This window comes from Acanthisitta chloris, unplaced genomic scaffold (assembly GCF_000695815.1).
Source record: "Acanthisitta chloris isolate BGI_N310 unplaced genomic scaffold, ASM69581v1 scaffold4231, whole genome shotgun sequence".
Lineage (NCBI taxonomy): Eukaryota > Metazoa > Chordata > Aves > Passeriformes > Acanthisittidae > Acanthisitta > Acanthisitta chloris.
Window position 1 is genome coordinate 84,948 of NW_008656350.1, and position 17,454 is coordinate 102,401.

General features: G+C 39.2%; 1 protein-coding gene across 2 annotated transcripts in view; it reads left to right on the top strand.

Annotated features, from left to right (window-relative positions):
* LOC103811315 (synaptotagmin-1) overlaps positions 1 to 17,454 on the top strand; it is a 74,884-nt gene that overhangs the window by 27,092 nt on the left and 30,338 nt on the right. For both annotated transcript variants that reach the window (XM_009084280.1, XM_009084281.1), the window contains exon 2: positions 6,726 to 6,910. In XM_009084280.1, coding sequence (XP_009082528.1) covers positions 6,726 to 6,910 — 185 coding nt within the window. The remainder of the gene's footprint in view (positions 1 to 6,725; positions 6,911 to 17,454) is intronic.

A 17,454-nucleotide genomic window follows, 5' to 3' on the forward strand; every position in this document is an offset into this window, starting at 1 on the left:
GGTTTTGCTGGAAAGGGGAGGCTGTTTCATTTGTCATGTTGGCCAGTGTTGTGGTCATTCCCAAGGGACTTGCCGTGCAGCAGGAAGCTGGGCTGCTGGTTCCTCCTCTGGGCTGTTGCATGCCAAGTGGGGTATATTGTCTTTCATAGAGGGCAGTGGAAGAAACAACTGTATTTTCTGGAGGAAATGAGAGGCAGGACCAGGCAGAAGGACTGCAAGCTGTGAAAGAGTATGAGGAGGGCTGGCATCCCTGCAGAAGCATGGAACTGCTGGGAAGGGCAGCCAGGTGCCAGAGACCACAGGAGGGACCTTCCTGAGAAGCCATGTAGCCACCAAGAAGGTTGTGCAGTGGTGGTTGAGCTGAAAACGAGCCCAAGAGAGTGGCCCCAACCAACAGTGACACAGCCAGCAGAGGGTAGGGCTGTGTTAACACTCTTTTTCTCATACTCAGTTTCATTTTGTTTGAGAGTGTGTAGGGGTTGGGGAGAATGTGCAGGTTAACATAGGAGCTATTTTCATTTTAGTATTTCTACATATGAAACCTGACATTTAAGCTTGAAGGCCTTTGCAATCTCTCTGAGGTACTTCCTTCAAGAAAGAGACACCTTAGCAGCTTCACTTCCTCGCTCTGGCTGCCTCACCATCCTGTCTCACCTGGAAACTCCCCTGTCTTGATTTCTCTTGCCTTCTCACCCATGTGTCTCAAGAGACAAGGGGCAGAGAAGCTGATGAGACTGAGCAGTGAGGAGCAAAAGGAGAGAGGAAGCAAAACACATTGAGAAGGAGAGAGACAGAGCAACACAGTCAAATAGTTCTTCTCTGTAGAAAGAAGATCCACTATTGGGTAGCTGTGTTTTACTGTGACAGAGAGCAGATCACATGCTCTAAAATGTAAATCAATACCTGCAATAATAAACATAAATGACCTGCAAATTACAATAGTAGGTGTGATTTTGCCTTCAGGTAAATATCTTAGTGATTTTATGCATTTTGACTTCCAGCTTTGGGAGCATACAGTAGGCACATCATATTCTCAAACAGCGCAAGCACTTTGGCTAAATTTGTAGCCGTATCAAGGATTGCTGCTAAATTCAGTGTCAGTGTATTTGCAAGGACTGGAATGTTCAGTCATATGAAGTTTGCATAATTTTGCATGATAACATCTAACAAATAAGCTATAGGCAGGAGTATATTCAGAGAGTGAGCCCATCTGATCAGGAGACTTTCACAGACTATTTTGTGTGGGGGGAAATTTCACTGTCAGAACACACATCTCTTAGCTCAGTTAAGGCTTCAGTAACTTCCATAAACTATTCATAGATATAGTCTTATGCAACTGCACACAAGCAAAAAATAAAGGGGGGGAAATGTCAGCACGAGAGCATTCATTAAGTTGTTTAGTAATGGTTCTTCCTAGTGATGGGTCAAAGGTAACATCATTAACTTGAACCACATTTAAAAAATTGTAAAAAAGTGAAAAAATATTTTGCAAACATGCTATTAAAACAAGAGGTCACACGTAAGAGTGTTTAGGGTGGAAATGTAGCTGTATAAGCCTGAAGGCTAGTATTTAAATCATCAGTATTTGTGAGTATGTAGTTATCTTCCTCTTTCACAAGTTATTTACCATGTATCAGCACTTTCTTTGCACTGATCACCTTTGTGTTCCTTCTGCTGTGGATAGGGGTATCTCTTACCTAGGTCCTTTCTCTTACTACGTTTTCTTTAAGTAACTTCTAATGAAAGTCAAATTGATTCCCAGAATGTGGTCCCTGGGGAGTTTCTATACAGAAAATCTGAATTTGGTTATGTATGGAGTTTTCTCCCTGATTAGATACTGCAAGAGCAAAATGTTAAGATAAAACTATGGTTTAGTAAACTAAAACTGCTAGTGTTCCTATGTTCAGGCTACCAAAGCTTTAGATTAAGGCAAGGCACTTCACATGCAGCTATTTGGCAGTTGCAGCTTCCTCTTAAGTATCATGCCCCCTCTGAAACATAGATTATTAGTATTTATTAATACCAGCATGCCATGGGCCTCCTTTGCAGACTAATATGGAAGCTGCCATCATCTGATAGTCCTTTGTTGTCACAGTTTAAATGAGAATGCTTAATTGCTTAATCTGGAGTTGTCAGTGTTTTTGGTATGGAAGTCTTCACTTTTTAATTCATCTCTTCTCTCCAGTTCTTTGTTGACCTTCCCTCTATTTGGGTTCTATGTTAGTAAAATTTCCTCTGATATTGCACACAAAAAGGGAAGAAAATTATCAGGATTAAGGATTTTATTCTTTCGCAGACTGTGGCACTTTGATGCTGCTAGATATTTTGTGACTTCCTCTTTACAGCCTTTCCTCTGCAGTCAAATGTCCTCCAAGGCATTTGATAATTTTAGGTCCTCTAACGGGTATGTCATTTTAAGACCCAAGGCCTGTACCTCTCTAAGTATGTTGTGTAAGGCCAAATAAGGATATCTCTATATAAAGGACAAAATTTGTAGCTCTTAAATTGAATAACACAGTTATACATCTTTTCCTTTGAGTATAGAGTGTTCAGTGAAACAAGATTTAATGATATGCGGGGACACAATCTGTACATAGTGCAGGGCAGCACAAGTCAGTGAAGTGAAGCAGTCTCAGTCCTGAGGACTCAGGCCCACGGAGGGCTGCAAATTTTGTGGGGGCAATGCTTTGGTTTACATTTGCTCCCATGGGCCAGTTGCCTTTTGCAGTTGGAGCATCGTTAGGTGAGCTCTGGGAGCAAATATTCCCACTTGGTCCATCATGCCCTCCGACATCGCTGCAGGAAATGAGTACAAGCATGGTGTATGAGCATGGTCTGGAGATAGGCCTTGAAAATGCACTCCTAAACCCAAACTAAAATTATAATCTAAATGCACCACAACTGCTGTATTTGTGAAATGTATCAACTGCATCAAATGACCCACAATGTGCACACAACTCTGGCTGCCATTAGTGGAAGGAAGCAACAGAGAGGGTTGAGAGAGCTCACATCTCCTTTAGCTGCATCCATGTCTGACTGATGTTCAGCATGAATGATGTATACAAAATTGGTACTCAAAATGCCTTGATTATCAACACAATCCTAGAGCTTGGTCTCTTCAGTACCCTACTATTGCTCAGGAGTAAGCCACGTGTTTCATTTTCTCTGCACTCTCCTTTTACAGATAGGCTTCATTCTTGCATTTCTGAGTAAAGGCTGAGAGCATACTCTGGATTGGATCAATAAGACTAATTCAAGACCTTATTTACTAACTGCTACTCAGCAGATCCCTTTCTATAGATTTGTCTTTAAGAGCTTTGTAGAATCTCAAATCACATAGTGATTCATGAAAGCTTCTTCAAAATAAGTATTCTGTACTTTCCCACAGGAGCAGAACAAAGAAAATAGCACTGAAACGCCAGAAAGTTTACACACATTAGTTATACTTAAACCAATAGCTTTTTTCCTTGGTCACGTAGGTAAGCTTTGCTTGTTTCAAAGCACCCCCTTGTGCAGGCACTGGGTAAGACAAGGTCTTCAAGTTTCTGACTCCCTGACACCTTGGTCACTGGGTCAGGATCTTCATTTTTCACGTCACCCACCCTGCTTCATCTGCCACAGAGGTCTTTTGTTGAGTGGTTCATGTTCAAAGACCTCCTGACGTTTCAAACTTCACTACTGAACCTGATCAAACCAGTGTAATATAGATTAAGGTAGTCTTCAAACTGGAGATTCCCATTCTTGTCCATTTAAACACTGGAAAAAATTCTATTCTTTGAAAATCTTGTATAAGCATGGGTGAAGTCCAACTGGGATTAACTAAGATGAATCTTCAAAATGAGCCTCTGTGAATAAAGAAGAAAGTTTGTATACTCTTGGTAAGATTTTTATAGATACTAATCAGAGTTGGTAAATAGGCTGAAAAAATTAAAGGTTGTAGACTTGAGTCTTCCAAAGTGACTTGTGACTTCAGTCATTTCATTCTGATCTGTCCACCTTGAGATGACTTCATATAAAAATGGCTTTTAGAACCTTATCTTTTTCAGGAGTTCAAGCTCCTCTGGCAGCATCATGAATTAGGGAGCACAGATCAGAAAACTGTCCAAGTCTTTTGTAATTTGGGAAAATCTTGTCCATATTAAGTAAAATGATTAACATTTTAAATTATTTATATCATGTTTTTGAAAGGAAACAAGCATCGCTTCAAAGCCAGTGATAAATCTAAAATTTACATCCATTGATTGCACAATCTTTGTCAATGATAATGTTCAGATGAGCCGTCCTTGACAGAATTAGTACAATTTTATTAGGAAAAATAATCCATTCCCTTTCTGTTTTTCAAACCTGAATGTTGAATTGGTTTTGTAAATGTCCAGAGTCTGGGTTACACCATTTTTTTTCCTTTAGCACTTATGCTTTGTTTTCTAAAATGAGGAAGCATATTTTCTCTGAACAGATAAATAAAGAATTCTGCATAATTCTCGGTGCCTCAGATATTAATTTGATGATCATTTAATTGCATCACATTGGGTGAAATTAAATTACAAACAGATGAGAGCAGGCAGTGCATTATAAAAAAGAAGCTGAGGTATCTGCAAGTGTTTCAAATGCTCCCCAAGGCACCCTACATTGCTCATGCTCCAAAGAACCAAGGCAGCAGTGCCAGAATACCACTTGACACAACATGTTCAGCACAAAGGCACCTGACTTCACTACCCTTACAAGTTTTTTCATCTTTAGGTTGCATATGTATATATCCTATTAATGCCCACATTCCTTATCTCCTCAGCTAATTGGTTCTCTCAGTTTACTCGCTCTTGATGTGTTCCTCTTCTCTTTCCTCACAGTGCCATCCTGCTGGCAGAACCCCATCCCGTATTCTTGCTGCTCCCCAGTCATGCTTCAGGCACTGCTAACAAAGCAGCAAAGCAAAAAAAACTGATACATTTGGGCACGTCGTTCATTTCCTATTGGCATAACTCCTGTGGATTAGCTTAGATATACAACATAGTGTTATGCAAACTGTTTCAGATGCTAAGTGTCTAATAGACTAAGTACACATGTGAAATTTAGAATTTGAGTAGAGTACATAGTGCTTGTGAAAGATGATGGTTTTACATTTGTGAGTGCTGGCTGAAAAAAGATTGTAGAAGAGTCGGTTGCACTACAAAGTGTTACTACACCGGATCTGAAGACAAAATAAAATATTAATGCATGAATACAGATTTTCAAGTTGTAATAAGTGCAGAGCTAATGCAACTTTAACTGCAGAATTGCTGCTGCTGACTTTATAAAATACATCCCATAAACAGCTGTTAATCTGTTCACTGTTTGTCTCTTAGCATTCATTTGTTTTGTAATCAGTTCTCATTTGTTCTACATATGGTACAGCTTCCCTTTTATAGCAGCTGCATTTAACGAACATTTGGAGACACAAAAGTATTACAGAAATTGTTTAACTATTCTCCTGCATTATTTTTTTATCTGTCATTAAGGCCATTTGTATAAAAGTTAGGAAAAAGGGGTCATTAAATTTAGAGTAAGGAAGGTGTAGGTGCTCTGTTCTTTTCCTGAGTTGGCAATTTGTAGTCGAAGTTCTGGTGACCATGCTTTGCACTGTGCTTAGCTCCTTTAAGCAATTAATTGTCTCTATTTTATACTGTCCATTCCCTTTTGTGATTCACTGACGTCAACATGTCAAATTTGATTCACTCTTCAGTTTTGCTCTGTATCATACTAGAGACCTTTAGGTAATGCACTGAGTATTTTGCAGCCCTGATAGACTGTGTTCATTTCAAGATTTTTAGAAAATGATGGTTTACAAGATTTAAAGTTTTGTCAGGTGGTCTGGTTAAATGTGGGGATCAGTGTCATTAAAGCTGATTTGTACAAAGATATTTGCCTTCTGGAGTACTTGTGTTTAAGTGTCATCTTTATACATTTTTCAAAAAAAGTCTGATCTTTAACAAGACCATTTTGTTCTAGTAAGTGTTCTCTGGTGTTTATTCATGTTTCAGCCATGTGCAGCATCCTGTACTGAATGAAAAATGCAGCATGCTTTTCTTTATAGGAAAGTATAGGAGAGAATATAGCTAAGTGCTGAAAATCCACTAGCATTGGGGGCATGATGACAGATAGGGCAAATGCCCTTGGATTGGACAGTCCTTTGTCCTTGATCAGTCTTCACTAGTGACCTTGACCCGCAGCTATTGTGAGGAGTCTGTGAGTCTGTCAAGTGCAGCAGTGGGCAGAGGAGAAGGGCTGTTCATTAGAATTGACTGCTTGGATCAGATGAGGTTCCAGAAAAGGGAAAATTCCAGTCAGTTCCACCCGATTCGGCCACAATGCCAGGTGAGTTGTGGAGATGATTAAAGAAAGAAACAAGTAATTGTCTAAATGTGCCAAGTATTTTACAGATTGTGCAATGTAAATATTTTGGACATACTGTTTTCAGACGGTTGATGAATTAAAAATAGCTGCGTGTTTGATTTGTGTCACCAGGCATGTAAATAGATAGATGTGTTAAATTGGCATTGTATGTGCAAATGCTCAGTTAGGAGAAATATGCAGATGGTGAGAGGCTATTTTAGAAAGGATCTCAGGTATTTCTGCAAAGCATTTTCATTGAAAAAAGGTTTAGCTGTGAGAGAAATGTGCTTGCTTCTACATTTAACCCTACTAACAGTTTACCACCTTCTTTTTGTGTGTGTCTTTTTCTCTTCCAGTGCCACCTTGGGCCTTAATAGCCATAGCCATAGTTGCAGTCCTATTAATCCTTACCTGCTGCTTTTGTCTCTGTAAGAAATGCTTGTTCAAAAAGAAGAACAAGAAGAAGGGAAAGGAGAAGGGAGGGAAGAATGCTATTAATATGAAAGATGTTAAAGATTTAGGGAAAACCATGAAAGACCAGGTAAAGTACCTCTCCTTTTCTTGAACTTCTGGGTTGCATTTGAGGGTTTCTGTTTGATGTATCTAGAAAAGGTTGTGCTTGTCTCAGTAGTGGCTCTGTGAGGAGGGTACTGATTGACAGCTTCCTCTCTGTTGTATCACAAGGGATGAACCTGGGTGTGGCATCACTGATGAAACAATCAGCTAATTTCTCTGCTCTGCAAAAAAACAAACATGAGCAGGCATATAATGACTCATCTGGAAGGGGCAAGTTTATCAAGGGTATCCTGCTTGCTTCAAAAATGAATATGTGCACAATTTTCACTGTACTTCTTTCAAGACTTTGACCAGCACCTAGTACAGTGTTTGTATACCTTGCTAACAGCATTTCTGAGCTTACATGATAAGCCAAGTGTCATTGAACTCTAAATCTGTTTTTACACAAAAGTTCAGCAGAGAAGGAAACTACAGTATGGAAGAAAAACTGAGTCATAGAACCAAGGGAAAACAACCTAAACAGAAAAGCACTGGGACATTCAACAAAGTGATGTTTGGAGAATTATTTTGTACTACAGAGGGAGATTAAAGATAACAGGCCATACTCAGAGCTGTAAATAAACTGAGTAATGTGCAGAAGATTAGTATAATTTCCTTTGAGCAGCTTCATTTTCATAAGGGCAGAAAGACTTGTCCTTCAGATCTGCTTCGTGCAGTAGAAGCAGAAGGTTGCAGGACCTAATACTTGGGGCCACAGACTTGGCTAATATGTTCCTGAAAAGAAAGCTTTTTATTGACAGGGATTTAGTATTGCCCAGGTCCTGGAGCACTGTTGAGAATAAGCAGCAGACTGAGGAAATAAATGCAAAGTATTCATTCATCCTCATAGTGTTGCCAGGCTTCCTAAGCTAAGAAGACAAAGGGCCATATTTTTCAAACAGAAATGCTGAAGAAATTGCTTTGCAAACCCTCATAAGTAGGAGCCAATAATTGTAAAGGTATTGCATGGTCCAGTTTGTGCTCCCAAGACTCCTGATGAAGTTGAGCTAAGCAGTCCAGAAGTGGTTACCCAGCCAAAATGAGAAGATAAAAGCGTGGTCAGGAATAAGCCATTCTGTCAACAAGCTGGGATCTAGTGTAGAAAAAGGCTGGGCTGAAGGCAGGTTGATTAGAAGTAGAAGTCAAAGTTGGGAACCCGAAGACTAAGGCCAGCTGATCTGTGACAAGATCCAAGGAGAGAAGGTTAGAGCACTGTAGCTAAAGAGGTTCATGGATCAGTAGAGAACAAGCAGTGAAATGCCACTCACAGCCAGTCATGAGTCCTGGAACAGGTTAGCATGCTTCTCCAAGCATGTAGGATATAGTAGGAAAAGAGCAAAAATCAGGAGAGTAGACAAGGAAGTCTTGCGAGTCTGATGACTAGCTGCAACTGGATCACATGAGTGGAGTAAGAAAGCAGCTCAGATAAGGGGAGGAAAATAATGGATACGTTTCAAATGTATAGAGCTATCAGAGCTATTTCCAGTTTCAATTATGAGACAAGTACAAAGAACGAATGGTGGAGACCCTGCATTGCAAGTGGAGTACTTTAGGTAGTGCCCTGGTCTGCAGTTTCAGCCTTGGCTCCTCCTGGCGGGAAGATGCTTCATGTGCCACACTTGTGTACTGGAGTGTGTGACACCAATACAAGACAAATTGGCACCTGAAAACAGCCTCCTCAGTACACAAAATCAGGAATGTAGATGGAGCTATTCCAAGGTTTAGAGATTATTGAGGCTGATCTCAAAAAACATGAGAGCAGAAATTTTGAGTTTTCCCTTGAAGATGATTTTATGCTGGCTTTTTTCTCCATGTGATGAATGTGAAACAAAATCCTTTTCTTTAAGTACTTTGATTTAGCATTCATAGATTTCCTGTATTTGATGTATAGACTCTGTTCTGAACTATTAATATTAAGCAATTGTGAGGTATTTCCCCCTCAACAATGCATGGAAAGTCAGATCATCTATTGTTTGGTTATCCTAGACTACTGTTAGCCTACTCCTCCCGTTGAACCAAGAATAATTTGGTGGTACTGTTTTGATTATGCTTGTGGAAAAAATCCTTGAGAACTTTGTTATGTTCTGCTAATGATAACAAACCTAATACTTTGTCAAAGGAGAAATAATGTGCAATTTGTTGATTGATATTTATGTGAAATTTGTTCCATATCATGTAAGGCCATTGTGGTATTTACAATATATTATTAAGTGTTTTTAATTCTATTCATTAGGACCTGGATAAATGACCATGGATTCTTGAAAAATAAGTATTTTCAACGTAAAATTGCATTATGTAATAATTGAGTTCCGTTTCTATCTTTTTCATGGGACAATTTGATAAAAAGCTGAATCATGCATCTCTGATCTACAAGGAGAGCTCAAACTTTAAAATGTTGCCAGATAGGAATATTAAGATGATTCCGTTCAAAATATTCTTTATAGTTATTTAAACCTATTTTTGAACAGACATTTTGAGATTTAATTAATAGTTTGTTTTGCACAGTTAAGCCTAGGGAGGGTAGATTCTCAGTTGATGGAAATGTCAGACCTTTAATAAGTAGATCACCAGCTCTCCAGCCAAGCTTCCTCTTCATTGTCTGGGATTTCAAAACCAGACTACTTAAATTAGCCCCTTAAATTCATACCTAGCAGTCTGACAGTGTACAGATTTCAAGTCCTTGGCATTCAATAACTTTTACCAACTTAATTTCTAATGCAACATCTGCTGTCTTTTTTTTCCTTCTTTATGACAGATTTTCTGTTCTAACAGTTAATCCTGGCTTATTAGTGCAAGTTTTTTAATATACCTGGCTGAACTTAATGCAGGCCTAAATGTAGCATATTTCAGTTAAGAGAATTGAGGCACTTTAGAGGCTCTGGCATAAAATAGAAAGGGGAATAACAAGGACACCTTTTAGCTCTTTAAAGAATCAAATTGTTAAACAAAGTGATTGAAGACCAAGATGTAAGTCTAATGCCATTATAAAGGGCAGCATACAGTCCCAAAGATCTGAAATGCTGTCAAAAAGCAAAAAACTTAGTTGAGTCATTGTTAGGCCTGAACCTGCAAGTGCTAATTACCTTCTGCCTTCAGCTAAGAGTATATAATAGCATTTGATAGGCACTTGGCATCTTGCAGGATCGTAGTTACCTAGGCACAAAAAGTTGAAAGGGAGTACCATTTGGTAAACTGAAAGCATCAGCTCCTGACAATAGCATTTCTATCTTAGTCTGGGTTTGTTTGTCAGCAAAAACTTCTGACCTACATTTACTCCTACTGACCTGCACGTCCATGCCAAATCATTATAGAGCCATGTAGCTTGACATAGTTGAAGATCCTTTCATCACAGAGACTCAGTCAGCTCAGAAGTCACACATGGCAGCTAGATGTTACAGAAAGGGGAATAAAATTTTGGTCTGTTAGCGTATTTGTGCAAAATGTCCACTTCCCTAAACGTGACTGCAAATGAGAAACTGTTTATGGAATAATACAGATTACGAACAAACGTAGTTGAGGTAGAGTGAGAGATGAGTTGAAAATAAGGCTAGGTTTTCAGTCTTGAGACCCATTTCCATTGCAGACAGTGCTTACTTTTTCAAGTATACAACTCCAGCAAGGGCCACTGGGAGGATTAGATTCTCTCTAGGGGAGGCAAATTGTTAATGAATGCACTACTGTAAAAAGGTCATTTCTCCATGGTTTTTACTAATGTTTTGTGTGTGGATGTTTTAATTTTTATTTCTTCCTCCTATGTCCTCCTTGTCTGTGTTGTGTCTCATGACTGTTCTGGATTGTCACTTGCGGTAGGTTTATTTTGCTATTTGGACGCACCTAGTCTAAAGCTCTCATACATATAGTCTTCTGACAGCTCTGCCTTCTTAGTGGAGATTTATATGTAGTAGCTTTGATACACATATCAAGAGGCTGAACTAAACTGATTCGGTGTTCTTTTGGTTGCACATGTATTTGGGGGGAGGCTAGAGGAGGGCAAGAGAAAAGAGGTTGTTATTCTATAGTTAAAATACTAAGTCAAGCTGTACTAGAAAGCTCAAGTTTAAAATTGATTGGCACATAAAAATAGCTTGCTAATTTTATTTCCTTTTTGTATAAATGTCACCATATCAAAAGTAGTGTGTATTTTTAATGTCTTAGTTTCTAAGTGTTCCTATAATGAATGCTACCTCATGAAACTTGCTGTAGGCTCTCACATCATCTCAGTACAGTGCCCACGCTTCAATTCTTAGTGCTCCATACCAAACTCTTTTAAGTAGCCTTTGTGCAGATTTCTTGTTGGTGCAGCCTAGCAACAACTGGCACCAGTGTTTTTACGAGATCTTTGCATCATAGTTTTTATGTTTGTAACTTTCTGATCTGTAATAATGCCCCTGGTGGCTCCCACAACTTTTTTCTTCAGGAAAAAAAAGCAAAAAAAGCCCCTGAACACCCAGCTCCAGAGACACTATAATAGCTGCTGATTTATTGGGTCTGAATTTAATGCATTGGTACAGAAAAATTCTTGCTTAAGCTCAGCCTGTCAGCTAAGGAAAGGAATAAATGTAATCGTTTCAGTCATGAACAGCAGCACTGAGAACTTACTAAAATTTAGCCCTATTGCTTGGAGAGTAATTGTTGTGGTCTGAACATTTTATTAGGTCACATAGCATTTGTGGAAACGAAGATTTAATAGCTTAGCCCTTTCCCATTTCATCAGACTAAAACACTGTCACTAGTGAAAGATTTTTGGCTTACAATGAGTGTGTCTGTTAGGTGAAATAGTAGATTTGGGATATGGTATATGTACAACAGACTAGAGTGTGAGTATTATATTCTTGGCTCTGCTACTGACTAACTGTGGCCTTCGGTCAGCCACCTGACTTCTCTGTATGTTTGTTTTTCCTTTAAACAGGCCTTCATTTTACATTGGGCTTATGTATTAACTTAATCAGAATATCCTGATTAATATTCCTCTATTAATAGCAGGTGTTGTAAAGTGATGTGACAGTGGGAGCTGCGGTTACACCTAGCAGAATTTCAATGGTTTTCTTAGACTATTTCACCTTGTGATTCTAGCTGTGGAACAGCAAACACCTTTGCCCTCATGGAGACAAAATACTGAAGGAATAAGCTTTTTTAATGTTAGGTGCCCTGAAATATTTCAAAGTAGTGTGCATTGACCTGGTAGAAAAAAGATGAAAGCCAAAATGAAGTCAGTAAAATCCACACTGACATCCAGAGGTCTGGATTTCACTTGAAGGAACTCAAGCCTTTATTGCCAGAAATAATCCAAGAGGAACTTGCTGAGGGATAGGAGCTCTGTTGCTGGCACTGGTCTTTTCTTCTGCAGCATTTGCTCATGCACTTGTTTGTTCTCCCAGTTGAATGCCTAGAGAATAATGAGGGTATTTATTCCGCAGTGCCACCTGTCTTGGTCTGAGTTCCCATTTGCTGGAATCTTCAGCCCATGATGACATTAATACTCTCTGTGGCTTATCCACAATGTAATGAGACATCCTGCTTTACACTCAGAAAGACAATGTGTGCTGCAGAGCCACTACAGTGCAGAAAGTTAGTCAGAAACAGTGGAGATGAGTCTTGCTTAGGAAAGAAGCTCAATAAGTATACTGTGGTAGTCAAAATGGATTGACTGAGTCCTGTTTGTACATTAATTCAACCTCAGGCTTGACCAATTGTCCTGCTTTTTCACCTGCCTCAGAAGAAAACTGCAGTGTGCATAAAACTTCCTGAAAAATGTGACAATAACATGTTTATGAAGATACAATATTATATATGAGTGTTTGTGTTCCGCAAACAGGTTTTCTGTAAAACTCTTTTGAAACTTAGATTTACGTTAGACTTCAGAAGCCTGAAAATATGGAAGCAATAACTGTGAGGCACAAGGCTGAGCTTATTTGCATTCCTGTCTCTTCCTCTCAGTCATTCCCAAGAAAACATAGGAGCTTGCTTTGCATGCTTCCTGAGTTTGTTTTTCCTCCTTTTTAAAAATATTTTTTTCTGCAAAATAATTCATTTATTACTTCTATTACAACCTGTTGTAATGTTAGGATGATATGACGTGTTCTACGCATTTTCTTACATGTCTTGTTTTCTCTACTGAAAGTCTTGCCACTGGAAGCTTCCATAGTCAAGGGCATGTCTTGCATTCTCTTAATTAACAGACCAAATTTTGAGTTCTTTATTCAGAACTGGAGTCTGCAGGTTCCTGATGAGTGGTGTCCAGGAACTATGCAATTATTCCCTAAATTAAGTGACTTTAATCACACTCTCAAGACATTTACCTATATCCACAAACTGTATGGAGAGCTACACTGTCTGAATTCAGTGCATATGCATAACCTACAACAGGAGCAGCAGTTCATGCCAGTGACGTATACTCTTCAAACCCCATTGGGAATATTTGTTTACTTTAAAGCAAAGGCATTTAATCCTTATGAAGTGATGAATAATAAATATGGATAGCTAAATAACCTTCAAGCATGAGAATATCAGATACTGGATAAAGTCCTATTTAGAGGATTATCTTATCTCTTTTTAAGGAACTAAGCCAGAAGAACAGGTCTGTGCCAACTTTTTCTCCACAGATCAATGTGGCACTGAATAAATCATGCCTGGCTATATTTAGGTTAATTTTCACTGTTGAATAGATGTAGTCCTAATTATGTAGTATGACAGATTTTTCAAACAGAAATAAATGTATTACTCGGGAGTGGTCCTAACCGTGTCGAGGAGCCAGCTCTGTCCCAAAGCATGTCCCATCTGGCCTGCTGCCATTCATTTGGGGAGGATAAAGAGCAATTGATAGAGCAGCATGCACTGGCCAAGCAGCCCAAAGCTGCCTCCTACTCGCAGCCTGCTGCTCAGTGCAACCAAGCACTGCCTGCCATATGGAAAGTGGGGGCAGAGCATGGCAGTATGCTCTGCAGGAGTGCTTACTTCTTCTAATTCATGCACATGGGCCCTCTGCGTTCAAAGCAGAGCCCAGACCCACAGGGTGAACTTCCGAAATAGGCTCCCATGCTGAGATCAGCTTCATCTTTTTTCAGCCAATAAACACTGGCTACAAGAAAACCAGGTTGATTTGTAAGATTAACAGCTCCAGCTTAAATGTATGTATTCATATTTTACGCTGAACACCTCCAGCATTTGCTGTATTCTTCTGTTGCAGCACAGAAAGTTGGTATTTTAGTACCCAAACAATTCAGCAAGCTCTAAAACTGGACATGATGACCTCATGTCATAGAGCTCCTCAAGAAAGCAAGCCTTCTGAATGACCCAACAGACCATTTAAAAACTGGATAACAAGCAAGGAAGTAATGTGAAGGCATCGCATGCTGAACCCAGCAGGCTTTTGCTTATTCTGTGCAGCAGTGTGGCCCACTGCTGGTGTGTGAGGCCAACATTCTTACAGCAGTAATGGCAAAGTAGATTTCACAATGGCCAAAGCCTGGCTCAGCCACTGGAAATCCAGGCACAACATGCTCTTTAAATTAATTCATGGAGAGAAAGCAGATGCTGAATGAATGAAATGGTGCCTTTCCTTCTGAGGGACTCTGATAGGGAGCATGTTACAATTGCACGCTTTTCTGCTTTGTGATAGCGAGTCAGACAGGAATTTTTAAAGGCTTTTATTTTCCCTTGGCATAAAAATTGGTCAGATCAGAATTATATTGTTCTTGAATGTGAAAGAAATTGATAAGAGGTGCACCACCATTAGTGGAAATGCAGTCATTCCTAAGTGTGGAGGAAAAACTGCCTTTCCAATAAATTAATTGTTCGACATGGCACAGAACATTCTCTCTACAAAATCGTTTTGTTTTCTTCCATTCAGCTCAGAAGGCATTGCATAAGCCTGAGGACTGGGCATCATTCACATGTTAAAAAAATACCCTTTCACCATGTGACTAGAAGGAATGATGGATGGGGCAGACAGAGATGGAACCCGAGGTGGCAGCACGCACAATGCAGCAAACAAACTTACAAGCTGCAGTCAGTGCTGTGTTTTCCTTTCCAACATCTCTCTTTTTGCTTACTGATAGTTTGTTTCCTAAAACATTAGGCCATAGGTCACCCCATGGATGGAAGGAACCCTAAAAACTCTGTTAATTAAAGTATTATTAAACACACAACAGCGAAAGACATTTTGTTTGCAGTTTAAATACCTTGTGACGTGAACTAGTCATTAATGAGTCAAGAATACAACAACTGAGACCATAATCAAGTAGAAAATACACCATTGTGGGTCTTCGCATCCTCCTGGTGTCTTAGACATGATTATGGCCTCTGCCTCATTGTGCAGGAGGCAAGAAAGTACACTTGCTCCCCCAAGCAGCATTGTTACATGTCTCACACCACTTTGTTTTCCTGAAGCTTCTGCACATACGGAATCTGGAAGCAGCCAGCAGAGCAGCTGTGCTAAATCACTTGCAGACTCTCATTTTCTTCACATTGTTTGGGGAAGAATTAAATGAAAGTGCACGTAAAGTTGTTTTAAGCCCCAGAATCTCTTCTGTAGTTTGTGGTGTATAGTAGTGGGGTAAACCCAGTGACAAGGTGCAAGGGTTTTGATGGAACTGAGCTGGAAGCAAGGGATGTTTGCAGTGTCTAGAGGCAGTATCACTGGAAAGAGGCTTTTGTCAGCTAGAAGAATGAGAAGGGGAAAAGCTCAGGAAGTGTAAAAACCCAATGCAGAGTGTTTGCAGAGCAATTGCAAGCAGTTTTGGTTTTTCTTTCCTGTTTTATTGCAAAAGATGCATCTCCTAAACAAAAATGAAACTTAAGCATTTTCTTTAACAACTCAGAAGAAAAGAGCAGGCTGCAAAAACACTCTTAATTACGTTACGGAATTTAAGAAACATCCAGCAGATTGAACAGTGGTTCCCAGATTGCTGTAATTTAGTCCTTTTTGTTGTAAGAACCACTGCAGAGGAGATGAGCTTGCAAACAGCAGAGAAAATTCTAATGCCATATGTAGATTTAGGTCTGCACCCTTGGTTAGAACTAGATAACAGAGCTCATTCAAGTATGGATTAAATGAGATGTTTCTCAAAAATTAATTTTGTCTTCCAGGTCTAAGAAAACCTTTATTGTATATTGTGTGGTTCTGTGAAAGTCCCTGGAACAAAGTAACTTTTCCCACTTGCTGATTTCATTAGATGCAGATGTATCACCTGGTAATGGTTGTACCAGATTAACACATTTTTTGTACATTCCTACACCTACTTAACCTATAAGCCTACATTTTTCAGATACTTATGCACATGTGAGAGGATATAGATGTTTCACTGTTGTGTGTTTCTGCATATGTTATGCAGAAATGAAGAAACCACTTCAGTGAAATTCACAGTCATCCCAAAATAGAAAAGATAAATCTGGTCTCCAACACAATAATACATTTCTGTGTTGCATATTTCACAGAAAAAAAACCATTTAAAATGTCATGGAGTTAAAGGAAATAGTAGGAAAGACAAGACTTATATTCCTCTGCATCTAAATCCAGGCTTTCTGGTTGCATTTTATCAGTTGAAGACGCCTGAGGAAAAGGCTGGCTTAGAATTAAAAATACTTTATTGTTTCTAAAACCAATAAAATATAGCTGCTTATTTTAATTGGTTGTAGCAATGCAAGTAAGATACAAGACAGTGTGATATAGTGCGCTATAAATTGACGCTTGCAGTACTATTCCATTAAATATTGATCTTCCAGAGAATCTCAATACAAAATTAAAATCCCTGTGGGGTGTTTCAAGTACTTTGAAGCAATCCAATTCTTCTTCCTCTTTGGAACTCAGTAGCTGAATGAAACACGAGAGACTTCTGTGCTTCCTTTGACTCACTCTCTTCCTCTTCTTCGTTCTTGAAGCAATGGCCTCTAGTTTGAAAGCAAATTCCTCTCTTGATGGTAAAAACTATTATTTACATACTGCTGTAGATATAATAATTTTTCATTTTCTTCCTCCCCCCACACCACAACAATATCCAAACGCTCTTTCTTAGTGTTCTACTTAGTGGTTCAGTGTTCATGAGTCAATGTGAAGAAGAATCAAATAGCTCCTTGGCTGATGAGAGTAACATGCAATGTTTTCCATCTCCCCTGGAAATAGCTTTCACCTTCCAATAGGCTTCTCATAACCTGTGGAGAAGAGTCTCAACCATACAGTGTTTTCTGACAGCACTTCTAAAACTGCTTTTTGCAAGAGGGATGTTAACTTCCCATTCGGTTTTCTGTAATCACTGTAGGAACTTTTTTTCACATTGAGTTACCAACAGCTTGGTCATCTCATGGACTGATGAACTATGCAGAAGAGTATGTATTTTTCCTAGAGAGAGTCTGGATATATAGCTGTTGCCTTGGTGCAGTGGTTACAAATTCCTCATGCCTAGAAATTGGCATAGAAGGTTCTTTTTGCATTCTCACTTTTGTCCCTGAGGAATGGCCATAGGATATTTTCTCTCAAACAAAATCCAGGTCAAAAGTAGATGGAACAGCAGAAAGTCCAGTACTTACCTCAGA